General features: G+C 37.0%; 1 protein-coding gene across 1 annotated transcript in view; it reads left to right on the top strand.

Moving 5' to 3' along the window:
• CDKAL1 (CDK5 regulatory subunit associated protein 1 like 1) overlaps nt 1-15,910 on the top strand; it is a 424,112-nt gene extending 408,202 nt beyond the window's left edge. The window contains exon 15 of the mRNA XM_026843118.1: nt 15,627-15,910. Coding sequence (XP_026698919.1) covers nt 15,627-15,833 — 207 coding nt within the window. The 3' untranslated portion in view covers nt 15,834-15,910. The remainder of the gene's footprint in view (nt 1-15,626) is intronic.
• The last annotated feature ends 1,075 nt before the right edge of the window (nt 15,911-16,985 follow it).

The following is a 16,985-nucleotide window of genomic DNA, read 5'->3' as shown; positions in this document are numbered from 1 at the left end:
GAGATTTTTTTGTCATGTCAAAGGTAATAAGATAAAGGGGGGAAGTCATTCCAGTACGAGAAAAACCCAAATCTTTTAAGCTTTTATCATTATTAAACTATATTTTATGTATGGAGATACCTGCATATAAAGGTTCAAATGCAAATTTACAGTGGCTGTATCTTTAACTGAAATTAAATTACAGCTGAGTAATAAGAATGAGGTTCTATTTGGTGGCTATATTGGAGAAAACTTATCTTAAAATACCCAAATGCTATACTTCAATGAAGTGGTTGTGAAATTCCAAGCCTTATATTTAGTCCACCAAGGATATATTCCTAACTACAGTTGAACATCCGAAGAACTTACTGTGAACCTGTTGAATATATTAGAATGACTGTATACTTAAAGACAGTCCACAGACATTTGTTAGTATCTAAGTAAGCTTAGTAAACTAGTGCTTCTTCAAAGGGTTCATACAGTAGCTTTGTGTTTATACAGGCTGTATCCCATATCATGTTTAACATTCACTCTAAATCCTTTGTCATGTAATCAGATCAAAGTCTTGATCATGCCATTGGCCAATAAAGCATGTTGTTGCAGATTTACTGGCCCAAAAAACAGAAATAAACTCTTGCCTCCTACTACAATCTCTCCTTCAGTCTAAGATTATTTTTTTAAGGCGTCTTCTCAAACTGTAAGAGGAATAATCACTTTAAAAGTTTGCGTTCTACCTCCTAGAAACTTGGCTTGTTTCCTGTTACATTGAAGGTTTTCATGAGACCTGACTCTTAAATTTATTTAACTTTAGGTTCAGTTCTTACTTGTAACAAGTTCCAAAGCAAGCTGTTCCTGTGGGCTTCATCAAAAACCATTAAGTAAAAGAAACATGTAGAAAAGTAACTCATTATTTAAGCACTTCATTAAAGCTGTTTAAAGACAACTTTACCTGTGGTTAGTGTACAGTACACCAATCTCGATAACCTTCTTCTGACTACTTCCCATTCTGTATTTAAATGACTTGAAGGATTCCCCCACCTCTAATTTTATTATTTCAGATGTTAGAACCCTTCTTAAAGGTGCAGAAAGATTTTCTGCTGACTCATTCCAGTGCCAGGCTAAGTCACTCATACTAGCTAAAATCCAGAAACTATGACTGTATTTTGTGTAATTGTCTGATCCAGCATTGGGAAGGAGGAATATTACACTGACAGATTTAGTCAGTACAGCATGAGAGATTGTGGTGGTGGTGTGGTATGGTTACTGTAGATGGGCCAAATCCCATAATACTTTCCCACTAAAGTAAAATTAGCACTCCATGTGTTTGCATGGACGTTTAGGTATTATGCTTTTCTTTTTCATCAGCAGAGGCTCCAATGCTTGTTCATCACTTTCACTGGGAGTTTGCTCTAAGCAGATTTGCAGGTGTGCATCAGAAACAGTTCATCTTTTGAGGTTCCAAAAGAGTCAGAGGGCTTCAAGCCCAGTTTTTCTGTGTTTGAAACTCAAGCCCATGGGATGTTAAAATTTCAGCATATTTACTTTTAATTTCTTTTACTGGAGTCAGAACCACAACCCAGGTTTGGTGAAATAATAAAATTATGATCATGGGATAACTAGGACATATTTCTTCCATTCTAGATACTGTAAAAACCTGAGACTTCGGAATTATGGTGAGGAAGATATATGAATGCTTCAGCTTTTAATTGTTGAGGTCACAAGCACTGGCATGAAGTAATTTTTAATTAGGATACACTGGTGTGAAATCAAAACCAACATTGAACTACATGGCAGTCTAAGCAATCAAGGTGTACAAGAAATAATACAGATTGTTGTCATGTATTCTTTATTGTAGAGAAAGGCTGACAAATTGCTTGTAAAGTAAAACAGAAATTCAAAAAATTTTCAGTGATAAACATTTCTTAAAAAGAAATGTGCATTTTCAGTTGTTCTTGGTGATGACAATCACACAGAATAATAAGGCCTGAAGGCAGACCATGTTTGACCTACATAGCTCATCATTCCATAAGAAACAAATGCTGTACTGAATGTTGATGTTGCAGTGCTATCAATGTCTTCTTTATGATGCTTTTCATTTTGCCTTTTTACCTGGCCTTACCATTAGAAACACTGTTTTGTGGGACTTGGCCAGTAAGTAAGCCATCTCCACAGATGCATGAGCATGTTGTCATTACACTAGTGCAGAAGTGGCCAGCCTCTAGCGTGGGACAACCTGCAGCCACCAGAAGAGTGCACCTCAGAGGTACTATCCAATACCAACTTCTCCAACAGCTAACAGAGTAGCATCATATGTGTCAGAGCATATATGATTTGTGGAGGAGAGCTAGTAGCTATTAATCACATGAATAATTTATGTCCGGGTGTGTGATTGGCAAAGCAAGGCATGGTAGTGTAAGGCTCGTAGTAGACTCATGTGGCCTCTCAAAAAGGGTTGACCACGCATGTACATACATGAGACAGATGTGTGATTGATAAATAGTGAAAGGAATGAAACCTGACTGGCTGGAGAGCCAAATGTCAGATGCAAAATAAAAAGAAAAAGCCCCGTGGAAATTAACATTCTTTTTCTTCAGCCTCAGTATATAACCATGGGGTCCTTGAAACAATATTATATGAGAAAGCTATTCACTAAATGTGTTCGCTTTCAAATTGATGGATTCTTCTTCATATCTATATATGTACATACTGTGGCAGAACTTGAATACTCCATTTTGGACTGGGGTGGCTTAGAAATTTTTGTAAAAATACTTCTAATGGAACAAAGATATGTAGGCAGTACATTTAAGTTCCTTTTGACAAAACATCACATAGCTACAAAAACTACCTATGTGTAATATCAACCAGATGGATTTCTGGTCCTTGAGAAAGGGTCTTGTTATCAGGACTAGAGGATTTTTTTTAAATCTTGTCCTTGTTTTGACATGACTTCATATGTGGTTGTAAGTCATTTCAGTCAGTCTGACTGTGCTTTATCGTATCCATATGGAATCTATTTTGCAATTCTCACATACAAAATCTCTGATAAATGCAGGTAACATAATTATCATACAAAAAGGATGGCTGTGAATACCCATTTCTCACACAGACAGTTTTTTCTAAATACAAGAACTTTAATTTGGTAAAATAATGGAAGGAGTGCTTAGAATGACAGGAATTCTTTTCCTCTTTCAGCTATTCAAAATGTGTCTCTATCCAAAGAAACATTAGTTCATTTATTTTTTTTTTTTCGGTAAGGAGCGCTTAAGATTCTGTAGCATAATCAGATTTTGTCACAGAACCACAGGGGAAAGCCAGATGTGTAGGTTTTAATAGGTGGAAAGGAATGAATTAGAGTTATACTTGGAAGAGTATCTTGTGTGATAAAAAAAACCTGTTGTAATGCTGTTAAGCTTTAGTATGAAGTATTTTAAAATCCAAACCCATCAATTTGTTAAAGACTAGATTAAGCCCTACAGTTACCATGCTGTGGGCTTGTGTTTCTCATACCTGTAGACACCTTGTATATGTTTACTGTTTTCAGTTTGTCTTCTATTTGTGGTTATCTCAGATTTTCTTAATTTCTTTGCATGAAAGCAGTGTATTTTAGCATTACCTACTTTTAGGAAAGATTTTATGGGTTTCAGAGAAATAGAGGTGAGTGAAATTCCATTCACAGATTGTGAATCTGTCATTAGAACCTCATGTTTTCCTCACTTAGAAGGAAATGGCCTACAACTACTGATACTGTGTTTGATAGAAACTCATTACCATTTTAATTTAGGCCTAACATGGCAAATCTGAAAAGTAGAAGAAACACCTTTGCAACAGTTTACTATGTAAAATCATTCTCATATCCTGCATTGCTATACAATGCTAGCATCCAATCAGATAGGTCCCTTGGCCTTGAAAAGGTTGGGAGAAGTGGGACCTGTAGACTCTTCGTACTTACGAGCAAGCCAGTTTGTTGAAACACTGTTCCCCGTGCTAAGCAGTACCACCTCTCTCCCTTTCATGTTCACTTTTTGTCCAGTTTTCATCTGGTCTTGCACTTAGTTTTGAAGTGCTATGAAGTGGAGCAGTCTTTGTACAAGGAAACTGCATTCACAGAGTTAGAGAATGAGCAAGTGAGTAGTTGAACTAACAAAGCCTGATTTCCCATGCTTTGGGTCCTCTGGTTCCTTCCATGTTTCTACAGCAAAAAAAAACAGCTTCCTCTCCGCATCTTCCCTATCTTCTGTGACTGCCCTGTGGACAAAAATGTGTTATAGGTCATTTGTATAGCTACTGCATGTGATTTGGAGTTTTAGGAGTACAGACTGGTCAGCAGGGTAATGGCAAAAAACCCAAATTATTGAGGCTGGGCTTTGGTCTTTCCTTCAATGGGAGAACTATTTAGAGCACTTTTTCTACCATCCTTTGACATGAAACTTACTGGATTGCTCTTCCATGGTTGAAGTGAGTGAGTAGGGTCAGAAGTTACAGGGATGGACAGAGATAATGAAATGGAACCAAGGACACCACTTGCTCGAGAGTCAATTCTAGTTAATACTTGTATTCACCTAGAAACAAAAACAACAACAAAACACCAAAGAAGCTGTATTCAAATATTATGGGTTGTGTTCTACGGACCAGTATCCTTTTCTAAATAGAGAAAAGTTTAACACTGCAATGACACTGAAGACCTATAATATAGGATAACAAGAAGAAACAAAGAATGACATTTCTCACATACATATGCACAGGTTATTTGGAGTGTAAAGTGAAGTACTCTGAGGAAAGTCTAGAGTATCAGTTCCTCTTTTCCACGTAAATGCCAGCTATATTATGTTCTGGCCTTTAATTATGTGCTTATGCACTATTCTCACACACATACACACGCAGATTTTTTCCTTCTGTGCACAGAGCTGAGACTATTCATTTAATAAGCTATTGTTAGATATTTTTCCTTGTCATAGTTTGTTGTGTAATAGCAGTGTTATTTGCTGCATGCTGTTTAAACCTCACTCTAAAGGGAGTTATTTCTTTCTATTCTTTCCTGTGACCCCCATAACTAAATTTCTGAGTGTTTCAGAAAGAGTAATAAGTTTATGTGTACATTATTCTCCTGAAATGCAGCTTTTGTCTTCCCATTTCACAGATGAAAACGAGGCAGTTGTTCAAAGTGTCTGCTAGAAGGTTAGTCTAGTGAACAGATTTGATGGTGGTTGGTTTAAAATGCTTGGAACTAGATATTTAGAAATTATTAAAATTTTGTAGCCTGTGTTCAAGCAAATTGAACCAGTGACTGTTCAGTATTTAAGAGAAACTAACTCCAGGATATGAAGTCTCAAAGAAAAAGGGGAAATGGTATTTGTTTCTGCATGGTTAATCCCAGAGGAACTGATTTTCTCCTCATGAACTAATCCTAGGAATTATCAGATGCAACCCGGTAGAGCACACCATCTAAAACCAGTGTGGAAGAAGACTGAGGTCCAATGGATTCATTGGAGGCTCTCAGCTGAGGCAAAAATTGCCAGTGTTTGAGCATGATGGGATGCAATGCACTTCAGTCCTTTACAGATACAGAAGTTGGTTGTCTAGTTAGACCACCCTCTGAACAATACAAATGCTCTCCTGAGGGTAGATATTCGTTACAGCCTGCAGATTGGATGCTTACTGTTCTTTGATGTCTTAGACAGAGCGCCAAGGTGCTATCATGATTATCTAGCATAAAATACACAGCAAGCCAAGAAAGGTTTTTCTCATGTAATCTTTATTGTGGAGAAGGGCTGACGAATCATTTATAGAGTCCGGGGATACAGAGATTGTGTTAGAGCAGTTAGGCTTGCTAATCACAGAAAGTAACCATTGTTTGATGTTTCCATGAGAGAGTCCTCCATTAACTGTAGTTGAACTTGACTGAGTGTGAAATTAAAAAGGAGGCTCAGATTTCAAGACACTCCCTCAGGTGCTCAGAAGTATGCTAACTGGCACTGTGGGAGAACTCCTAAAACAGCTAAGGATACTTAAAGGAAAGAGGCCATGACAATATGAAAAGAAAACCTTTGTATTATCACTGAACCCACAAAGTTGGTCAATATCAGTCACACTTTATTAACTGTTAAATGTCAGGCTTGCATGAAATACTTCTTTTTGCCAAGGTCTGGTTCCAGCTGTGCTTGGTGAGCATCTACAGTCCCAGGAACTGGAGGTGTTTAATACTGGGCAGAAAAGTCTGTGGACATAAATGTAAGAGGAATTGTCAGGAGATTACATATTAAGGCATTGCCTAGCTTTAAGAAAATGTATTTAAAACTTAAACTTGACAGAGATAAAAGGTTTTAGAGGTTATGTTGGCTTCTGGTGACAACTGGAATCAGAGACAGGAATTGTAGAGACCTGATTGCTGGCTTGCATTATGGCACTGGAGACACTTAAATCTTTGTTTGTTTCTTTACCTGTAAAATGAAGGAGGCATACCTACTGGTATGGAATTTGAAACTCTGGAAACTGGTATCATTCCTAAATATTAAAAAGGCTCATTTTATGCTATATTTATTATCCATGAGGTGGGAGTGTAAGAAGGGCTGTATTCTTTGTGTCTGTGATTGTTGCATAATACAGTATTGAAGTCTCCTTGGAATATTTCATTTGTAATACTCAGTTCTGTAGGGATAAATGAAAACACCATAAATTCAGGATTATGACATATTCTAGGATTAAGGGGAAGGCTTTAGCCAAGAATATGTATATATATTTCAGTTTATTCTACTTTGTTCCACGTGAAAGATCTTTAAAAGCTTTTCCTGAGTTTGAGAGAGAATGTCCCTTGAGATTTTTCTTGGATATTTATCACAGTGTTCTTTGCAAATAACAATGGTTAGAAAGGCTTTTAGTATTTCATGCTTTCTACCATTTGGGAGTATAGAATTCCTTTTAAAGATAGTGTTTTAATATATGCTCATAGAATTCACTTCCAAGTAAAAGCAGTATTACTCATCTCACCGTTGATATGTGAATATCATTCAGTTACATTGCTGGTTCTTGTGACATGAATATATATTTTAAGATCTAGCTATTCATTTTACTGGAGTGCTCTTTCTGATGGAAACCTTTTGTGTCTTTGCCTGTAGCTACCGTTGACCTCCATATAATTGTCATTGTTATTTCAAGATTTAAAAGGAAAGCAAAAAGGTGATGGTCTCTGAAGGCTTGTGCTATAAAAAAAGTATATCGTATTTCATTTAATAATCTCATTTGTAGAACAGTCTTTGAACATTCACATACTACTATCTCCTTGTCATTCTTTCATCATTCAACAAAATAAACTGGGAAATTTGTTTTATTTATTTTTTTTAAAAAAATCTATAATCCGATATGGAATGAGACAGCTGGAATCCTGTGGAATGAGATCCACTAAGAAAGGCCATGCTATCCACTGAAAAATGGTATCTAGTGTTACTACAAGTAAATATGCATCATGTAATTCACTGTAATGTATTTTCAAAGCCATGAAACCTGTGCTGGTGATCTCTAAGAAACAGATTTGTCTGTTAGCCAACTAATTACCAGATAAGTGCCCAGAGCAAGCACCTGCCATCTCCTTCATAAAACTGTGCTGTGCGCAGGGAGATAAATAGTGACAGATCCCCATCCTGAATTTGTCTGCATTGTGCTGCTCAGTTCATTCTTCATTTCAAGTCATTACTTGGACAACTGTGAATTTTGAATCACAAACTTCTTCTGCTTAAAAGATTTCCCCATTCTCTTGTGATTGCAAGCACTTAGTGGAATGCTGGCTTGCATGTCACTTGTTTCCTGCAGAGTGATTGACAGTCCCCACACCTTATTACAAAAAAAAAAAAAAAAAAAAAAAAAGTTCAGCATTCAGACATCACATTGACTGTTTTTCATAATGTTGCTTCTGACCTTGAATGGCAGGTTATTTTGACAATGCATTAGCAGGGGGAGAATACGGAATCACTAAGTTTAATAGGAGCACAAAATATTATACAAATATGTTTAAAAAAAGAGTCAGCTCCTGGCTGGAAACATTGATAGGTAAATATAAAGAAAACAGGCTAAAACAAGTGAGTATGATGCAGCACAAGACTGTGTTTTAAACATTTTGAACGTGGTTTTGGCTTGTGTTTTCTTGATTGGTTGTTTCTCCTCTTTTTGTTTCTTTCATTAGTTGACCTTTTTAGTTGTTTCCCTCCTCCTCAAAGTGTACATCAAAAAGGAAGTCGTTTAACAAGCCTCAGTTACTCGGCCTTCTGTCTAGAAGTCTGTGTTTTTAACTGCATTATAAATTTGAGGGCTCATTGAGGGAATAATCCTTAAAGACTGTTTGAGGGTGGAAAAAGAAGTAGGTGGGCAAGGGCCTACCCTTAGGTAAGAACATGGAAGAGAGCAGAGAAATGTCTGCCAAGAAAAATGCCAGTAGAGCCTTACACTAGTGGTTCAAGTACAGTAACCTACAGAGGGAGGATTGATTTCTTTTATACTCCTATATGGGAATATTAAAGTTTGAATTTGATATTAATGTAGGAGGAGGAAGTTCCAGAGGTGGGTTTGTGTGACATGGACAGAAAGTCATGATATAGCATGTCATTCCAAATTTGTATTCCTATTGCCATCTCTGCTTTTATTTATTAGGAGAGGCCATATGGTGAGATGATGAAAGAGAGAAATGAGGAGAAGTAGAAGGCAGAGAGGACAGACAAGAGGAGATTAGTTTGAGGTAGCTGAGTAATGGGAAAGGTGTTTTTTCGATGCTGACCAAAGGAATCAGACAGATCATGAAAGTGTTACTGGGAAAGAAAAAAGATTTTGCAGACTTGCTATGCAAATCAGGGGTAGACCCTGGTAAAGATGATCTCCATAAGGGATGTTAGACCTGGAAGAAACTGTCGGATTCAATGCAGCTGAGTTTAAGGTTAATCAATCTCTAGATCATCCCATTATTAATGTGGTTTATGTTTATATTTGACTATGGTCCAGCTGCTAGGAGTATTGTTGACCTGACTTGACTGGGTCATTTGTAGTGATCTTTGTATAAATTAGGAATTGCTAACTGGAACGAATTCAGCATAGGGTCGCAGAGATGGTTAGGGGCTGGAGCACTTGGCCTGTGAGGAGAGGCTGAGGGACCAGGCTTGTTCAAGCCTAGAGAAGGGGTGGCTTCAGGAAACCCTAACAGAAGCACACACACCCCCCCCACACACACACCCCCGCAGTGTTTGTGGGGACAGTTATTGAGAAGACCAAGCCAAGTGATTCACAGTAGTACATGTTGGAAGGATGAGAGGCAGTGGGCATAAATTGGAGTGAGACGTTCAGCCCACATATCAAGTTTAACATTTTCCCCATGGTCACGCAGTTGAACAAAGGCCTGAAGAGACTGTGCAGTCTGCATCCTTGGAGGTTTTGAAAGCCCAACTAATTCAGTCCCTGAGTTAACTAGGCCATAGCTGACCCGTCTTGGAGGATGGATCAGATGCAGTCTGAATTATCCTTTGACAGACAGTACGACAGTTTTAATGACTGCAGCTATTTGCAAGATGCTTTGCTTAATTTATTTTCTGCTATAACTTAAGTGGTAATGGTTTGGGGTTAACAGATTAAGAATCCTAATTATTTCTAAGACTCTGACCATATACTGAGAAATTAATAGTAAATCTGTATTTATCCTTCAGGTCAGTTCTGTCCCCTTGTATATTAAAGCATAAAGTCATACATCACACACATACACAAACACATATGTATATATGCATACAAAAAGAAGCAATATGAAATTCCCTTTTAAAAGTGTCTGTATGCTTTATTTAGTTTTCCAAGGTTTCCCATTTCTTAAAATGAGTAAGTAAACCCCATGTGTATTTGAAATCGGTGAATTCTTAGGAATGGCATGCAACTGGTAACATCTGACATAGGCATGCTTGTAGACAGCATTTTCTCTTAACATAGCACTGTGCATTCATTGGAATACATGGGGGCAGGATGCTTCTTACAGGAATAATGGTGTTAATTCCATTAGAAAAAAATATTTTGTATGCCATTCATTTTCTACTTTAAGATCAGCATTACACATTTGCAGAAGACTGGTATAATTTCATAAGTAATAAATCAAAAGAGCTTTCTTAATAACTACAGAATTAAATGTGTCTTCCAGAACTATTCAATAAAATTTAATTTTTTTTAAATTATTTTTTTGGATGTGTAATCTATGTGACCTTCAGTAACTGTTTGTTTTTTAAATCTGAAAAATGCCTCCAAAGTGTAATAGCCCAGAGTTTCAAATGGCACAGTAGGATATGTAATGCATATTTTAACATGTTTTCTTTTAATTTGCCACACAGGCTTCTTGTGCATGATTATATAAAAGTCCATATTTTTAAACCCAGTAGTACAAGTGTGTAAGATGTACTTGGTTGGGCTAAAAAATTCAGAAGTCTAATTTATCTTGAGATATGCTCAGTCAAGTAGTTTTTCACAGCAGTTAGCTAACACTTCAAGCTCTAACAGTGCCCCTGAGCCATAAAATAAATTTGCATGTAAGAAATGTTTTGAATCTATTAAAACCTCAGCTCAGAGCTAAAGAGTTGCTCTCATGTCTTTGTTGACTAACATGAAGTGAGATCTTACAAAAAGCTAGGCTATGATCGACAGATGCCAAAGCTTAGGTTTTGATGTGATTATATATTTCTTTCATGCACAGCATTTTAAGTCTGGGACTGGAGCTTCAGAAAGACAGCAATCAATGGGTCTGTGCAAGAGTACACAAAATATATTACTCCTGGCAGTCGTCAAGACAGAATTATTCAAAAAATAATCTGAAATGCATTTGATCATACAGTAGATGGTTTAATAATTTATAATATACCTTATTAGCAAAGTCTTGTGTTTACTTTGTGGCTGCCAAAACAAGATGAAAGGCTGCCTCCATGGAAATACAAGATGCTTAGCTCAAAGTGTCTGTCTTTGCATTTCAGTTTGATAATTTCCCTTCCTTCTCTCATTTTGATTAATAGCATATAGATTTAAATCTTAGAGTATCTTTTCCTTCACTGCTGTTCTTTTTAGGGATGGCAATGTTGCTTATTAACAACAAGTCTACCAAAGAGTTTATGGCCTATCGAGACAAATTAGTGTAAATATGTATTTCTGGAAACTTCTCTACCTTAGGATTTCCTCCAAGTATTTTGGGGGTAAAAGAGGCTTTGGATTTTCTAAATTCCACTGAACTGAATCATTATGCTAATCTTCCCAAGTCTTGCAGCTACAAAATTGTGATTTCTGAGCTCAGCTTGAGAAACTATTGCACTCTGACTACTGATTGTGTATGGTAAAAATCACCAGTTATATCAGTTCAGAATATTACGGAAATGCCTTGAAGATTTCCTTGAAAAGCTAATGCACTGCAAATATTTCATTTAGAGATACAAATAAGGGCCTTTCTGAATTAATAACTTTTATGAAGTGAGAGCACAGGGAGTGGACCAGCATGACTGCTAGCTCAACAAATGAGATCTTTGCCTTGACCCAGGTTTTTTACACCAAAGGTGCATGAAAGGGCTCTACTACAGTTGGTTTCCTGTGGAGAACACCCCTCCCCACAAAACATGAAAGATCTTTTCTGCAGGTGTCTTGGATAGCTCTTCAAGGCACAGTATATGGAAAGCTTTAGGGAAAAGAACACATGTGAGAGGATCTCAGAATATAGCGCTAGAGTATTGCAAACTCTGAAGCTCATATGACAGCCCAAAGAAGCTCTTGTAATTTGTTTTGTCTACCCTAGAAGGCTTAATTTTAGTTTCAGTTTCTGTAACTTCATCTTCTCCCTGCCTTCTGTACAGTATATAATATATACTCTATGCTTTACCTGGAAACTAGTTCCTGAAATGGAGCCTATAGAAGGACTTTTTTCCCAAATAAAAAGAGATATTCTGTGTTTTTCACTAACAAAGCTGGCAATATGATACTTGTATGTTAGTAAGAACTGATTATATTCTAGACAGGCACTTCGCTGTTGTCCAGACTGCAGTGAGGGCCACTCAGCCCTTAGCTCAGGCTTAAAAGAGTGCAGGAATGTGGTCGGCTTAGCAGAGGTCTTCCTCATCCCACTGAGAGCTTCATCCCATGTTTTACAGAGCTGCACAACAGGCTTTTGGGAAGAGTCATCTACCTGCAGGTGTCTCCAAGAGATTATCCTGTTTTTAAAAGCTGTTGTATGAATTGGAGGGGGGGACAAAAGACTGCCATTTTCTAAAGCAGCCTTTCAGTTGCAGGGAAGCAGATGTATCCTTTTTTACAAATGCACCTTCTGTGACAATAATGACAGAAATTTTCAAGGAAGCTGGTGTTATTACCCGTGCATCAGTGTTGCAAGGCAGAATTTTGGGGCAAACTAGAGAATAGTTCTTAGAAAACATGGATTGGATGAACATAATCATTACTTTTCTGAAAAGAAAATAATCGGCGGGATCATCTGAAGAGATATATGTTGTCAAACAGAAATGCAGTAGTGTTTTAAGTGATGAACTGTGAAATATATCTTAAAGGGTCACTTTAGTTTGCCAGTTGTGATCTTTTTGTCCATATAAGAACAGTTTGTTTCAAGAGAACATTTATGAAGAATTCAGGTTAGCAAGGTAAAAGGAGCAGTATTTCATGTATGCATCTACTGAAAGAAAAACTTCTAGTTTAAATTGTTTGACAGTCTCTAGTATGATCTGAGATATGATTTGGAAGTTTTCAGCAGTTTAGAAAATGTGACTACTGGTAAAGACAAATGCATCAGAGTTCAAAGTATAAGATAGAAGAAAAACAAAGGCATAGTGAAATTCTGAGAATTGTACCTCCAACCCAGTTTTCAGTATTAGTGAAATACTGTAAGAGAAAAACTCATCTACAGTAAGAAAATTAAAAGTGGGTTTAGTGAATCAGTATGATCATCTAATTTATGGGAAATATGATAAAGTAAGGAAGAAACTGGGCCTCACAACTTTATAGGCTGACTTACTTGAATGAAATACCACTGGGACAACTGGCAGTGGAGCCAGTGACGTTTCCCACCACTGGAACTTTGTAAACATTGCTAAAATCTCTTTTGCCATTCTGTCCTACTAGCAGTACACAGCACTACCTAATGCATATGCATCGACTGTTGCAATAGAGGTTTAAGAAAACAATATGATAACAAAAAAACCCCAGCGTAGGCTATTCATGATCAAAATTGTGGCAACAAGATGAGACTATTTGGGTTTATGTTGGAAAATGGAAAAACTGTAAAATAGAAGTGAAACGCCAGTGAAATTACTACTGAAAACTACTGCACAGGAACATGAATGAATGCATGAAACGCTAATGTGTTTAACTGTTAATAAAGGGGAAAAAGAAGTCATCCCTCAAAACTTTTTACAGGTTGTAACTTGTATTTAGGGTGTTTTGTTGGCTATCCCCAGTCTTGCAGAGACAGGTAGATCAGAATAAGGCTGAGCATGAAGAGGAGAATTGAGGAGAAAGTTAGAAAGTCATTTATGAGGTACTGGCCCTTTTTATCTGTTTTATTTATAAGTGATAACATCTAGTGTTGTACAACTAAATATTCAGGACTATACTGATTATCAATCTGTGTAGAAATATTTCATAAGGGGTTGGGAGTCTGTAGTCAGCCAAATTTTGAGTCATGAATTGGTGAAAATTAAATATCAGAAGAAATTTGGTTGTATTGATATTTTTATAGCCTTATCCATTCTTTTAAACCACTTTAACCTTAGTGTTAACATACCAACAATACATGTAAAAATGTGTCATGACCATAAATAATGCACCTTAGAATGGTAGAGATTTGTGAGACCTGCAAAGAAAATAAAGGCTTTATAAATATTTAGAAAGAATAAACTGCAAATGAGTTTTGATTCATATATAGAAAATCCTTAATGCTCTATGGTTTCCAGTTTATTTTGCAGGCAAAGGTTAATCATTGATTTTGGGGGGATAAAATAGCTATGGCCAGTTACTAAAATTTCAGATGCCTTAGGACTTGATTGTAGTTAATAACAGTATGAAGCAGTTTCATAGTTTTTGATGAAGCTAACATATTCTACACAGTATAGACTGAAGACCTGGAGTAGTGTTGTTACTGTGTCTTACACTGTGGAGACTTACACCCCAATTTGCTTACCTGTCTCCTGTTACCTACCGGGTTGATGGTCTTCTGTGTGCAGTATATATATGAAGTCATCCTCATTTCATAGGTCACTTGTTCAGTAACCCTTTGCCTGTGTGAATTGTGATCTAAATCAACAATACCTCAGATGTTAGAATAGCACTTACACCAGGCTGTCATTTGCCCCTTTGATGCATACTTACCTAACCAGTAGTAATCATTATTTTCCTTCTACAATTACTGTGATGGAGCTGTTCCTGAAATGGAAAACAGGAGGCAGTTATAGACAGTTTGATTTGTGCTGTCACACTTTCATGGGCAAGCACCTTTCTTGGAGCTTTAATATTTCTTTGAGTTTGCCCAAAAATAATACATTTGGTAAAAGAGAGAGTCAGGCATCTGGTCTGTATTTTCATGTGACCCTGTTCCAGCTGCTTGGAGATACAGGATTACCCAGATAGGTACTTTCTGGGTCCCTGACTTGTTTTCTACAAAACGTAAAGGGAAAAAAATAAAATGGATTAATGAAAAACTTTTTATAACTGGAAAATTTCAAACCAATTAAAAACCCAGCTGAGCTCAGTTGAATTCCTAAGAGACTATTGAAATACAGGCAGGAAAAAATAAATGATGAACGGAAATGCTGAATCTTATGATGCAAGATCATTACACCTTTGCTTAATTACACCTTTGCCACTTACGCCTCTTGGAAATGTCATCAGATTACAGTTTTAATAGATGTTTTTACTTTTGAGTATCTACAGTGCTAGTGTGCTGAATTTAACAAGGTTGCAAGAGAGAAGAGTTTCTTATTCTTTCCACTTGGATTTTCTGCTGAAATAGCAACTCAACATCTGTATCTTGAGCTGCAGTTAAAAGTCCTGATATTCTGGGGGATCTTGGTCCTTGCAGTCAGGTTAAGAATGGTAATGGCAGGCACAGCAGGGAACTCGGATTCAATATGCTGAATGAGAAGGTGAGTGTTTTAGCACAGCTGCCTCCTGAGGGTCAGGGGAAAGGAAAAGCCCTGTGGGAGGATTTTCAAGCACTACTGAGTTGGCACACCAGGAGACGATGATTGACTTCAGAAGAGCCCTGCTGTGCAAAGGATTGTTGTGTTGTGGTCCCCTTTATCACTGGTTAGACATTTCTTTTGAAGAAGCCAAAAATGGGGAAGTAGTGAGATAGCAGCAAAACAAACAAAAAAAAAAATCATGAAACAACTCTCATGATATTGAGGTCTGGAGATTTCCTTCTGTTGATAACAGCTTCATTGATTTGGCAGTTAATTTCATTAGACTTTGTAGGACACTGGTAATATTTCTGTATGAAAAACTGATGACCTGACAGTGATGCAGTGAAGGTTGAATTGTAGATTGTCTTGAAAATGATATTCATGTGAACCTCCATATAAAGAGGAAATTTTATTTGTATTTGGTATGTACAGTCAGGAATGCATAACAGTTTCAATCTTAATATGTGTATTTCTTCACAGGAGTTCAGACATACACTGCAGAATGGCACAAACTGGAAAGCACAGCCTTCTGCTGAGATCCCAGTGAAAACACCTCTCAGCTCATGGATGGCTTTGCAGCTCCCATGGCAACAAGAAGGCGGTGGACTGAAGATACTGTCTGTCAGCCTGGCTCTGCTGGCACTTCTTGTTATGTTTTACTACGGAGGAATGAAAACAGAACTGTGAACTGAATGAGGCTTTTATGAAAACAATAAAACTGCTGTTTAAAATCTTCAAAGGAAACACTTCTTTGACCAACATTTAAAAAAAACAAAACAAAACAGAAAGATAAAAGCTAATATAAATTGGGCAATAATTTGTACTCACCTTATGCCTTTCCTGTCATTCATAGGAGAGAATGTTGATAAACTCTAGGGAGACCTACCCTGCCAAAATTTGAGATCCTTGGTTGGCAGAACAGTTTGTTGCATCTTTCCTCTTCTTTTTTCTCAAGTGATGCAATGTTTGCATTGGTTACTCTTTTCATAAATGCTGTAGCAGGTAAAATTGCATGCAGGAAACTCATGAAGTTTATAAGAAATCTTTTCATTGAGTGATGTTGGTAATCTTTTATGGGTAGAACATTTAAAGCTTTCTTAAAGATTTTGCTTAATGCAGTGTGATGGTTTGTTATGTGTCTTTTTACATTACAGAATCAAACACTGCTGGGCCATTAAAGCTTGTCATTTGTTGCTATTTATTTTGCTGTCATGTCTGGAAGAATTTTTGTCTTGCTATCGTATCACTCAGCTTCACAATGAGTTACTAAGATTTGTTAATACAATAAGAATTATTTTTTGCATAGAAATAATTTTAAAGGTATTGGTTATTTATCATTGAATGGGAAGATGCAGTTCTGGTGATAGAGTTCTGTTAAAAGATGGATTAATACAGTCTCTATAGATTTTGTGTAATGCTCAGAGAACTACATGTGAATCTCATATTAGCTGTGCATTGGATCATGCTATGTATAAGACAATATTGCTCTGTTAATGGGGAGGTTACGTTTTGCACACTGCATATTTCTATTTCCTTTCTTCAAGCCTTTTTTGTCATGACAGGATCTCTACACATCTTGAGATTGTGCTGGTCAGCCAAGGACTGGACTCTGTGCCCAGTTCTGCCAGCAGCTGAATGCATTATATTGTTTGTTCTTTCATGCCTTGTCACCTTTCTGGATCTTCATCCAAACTTCCATTTGCAAATTCTGTTTAAAATCTTAAGAGCAGAAACTGTATTTTTTTAAGTATGTTTGTGTCATACAGAGCACAGGTGGAGCTGAGCTGCCTGTGTGGCTATTGTGGTTTAACCCCCGTAGGAGACTAACACAGAGAGCCA

Source organism: Athene cunicularia (assembly GCF_003259725.1).
Source record: "Athene cunicularia isolate RWA chromosome 2 unlocalized genomic scaffold, athCun1 chr2_part1, whole genome shotgun sequence".
In the NCBI taxonomy this organism is placed as follows: Eukaryota; Metazoa; Chordata; class Aves; order Strigiformes; family Strigidae; genus Athene; species Athene cunicularia.
Note: the sequence above shows the minus strand (reverse complement) of the source record. Positions and strands in the feature narration are given on the sequence as shown.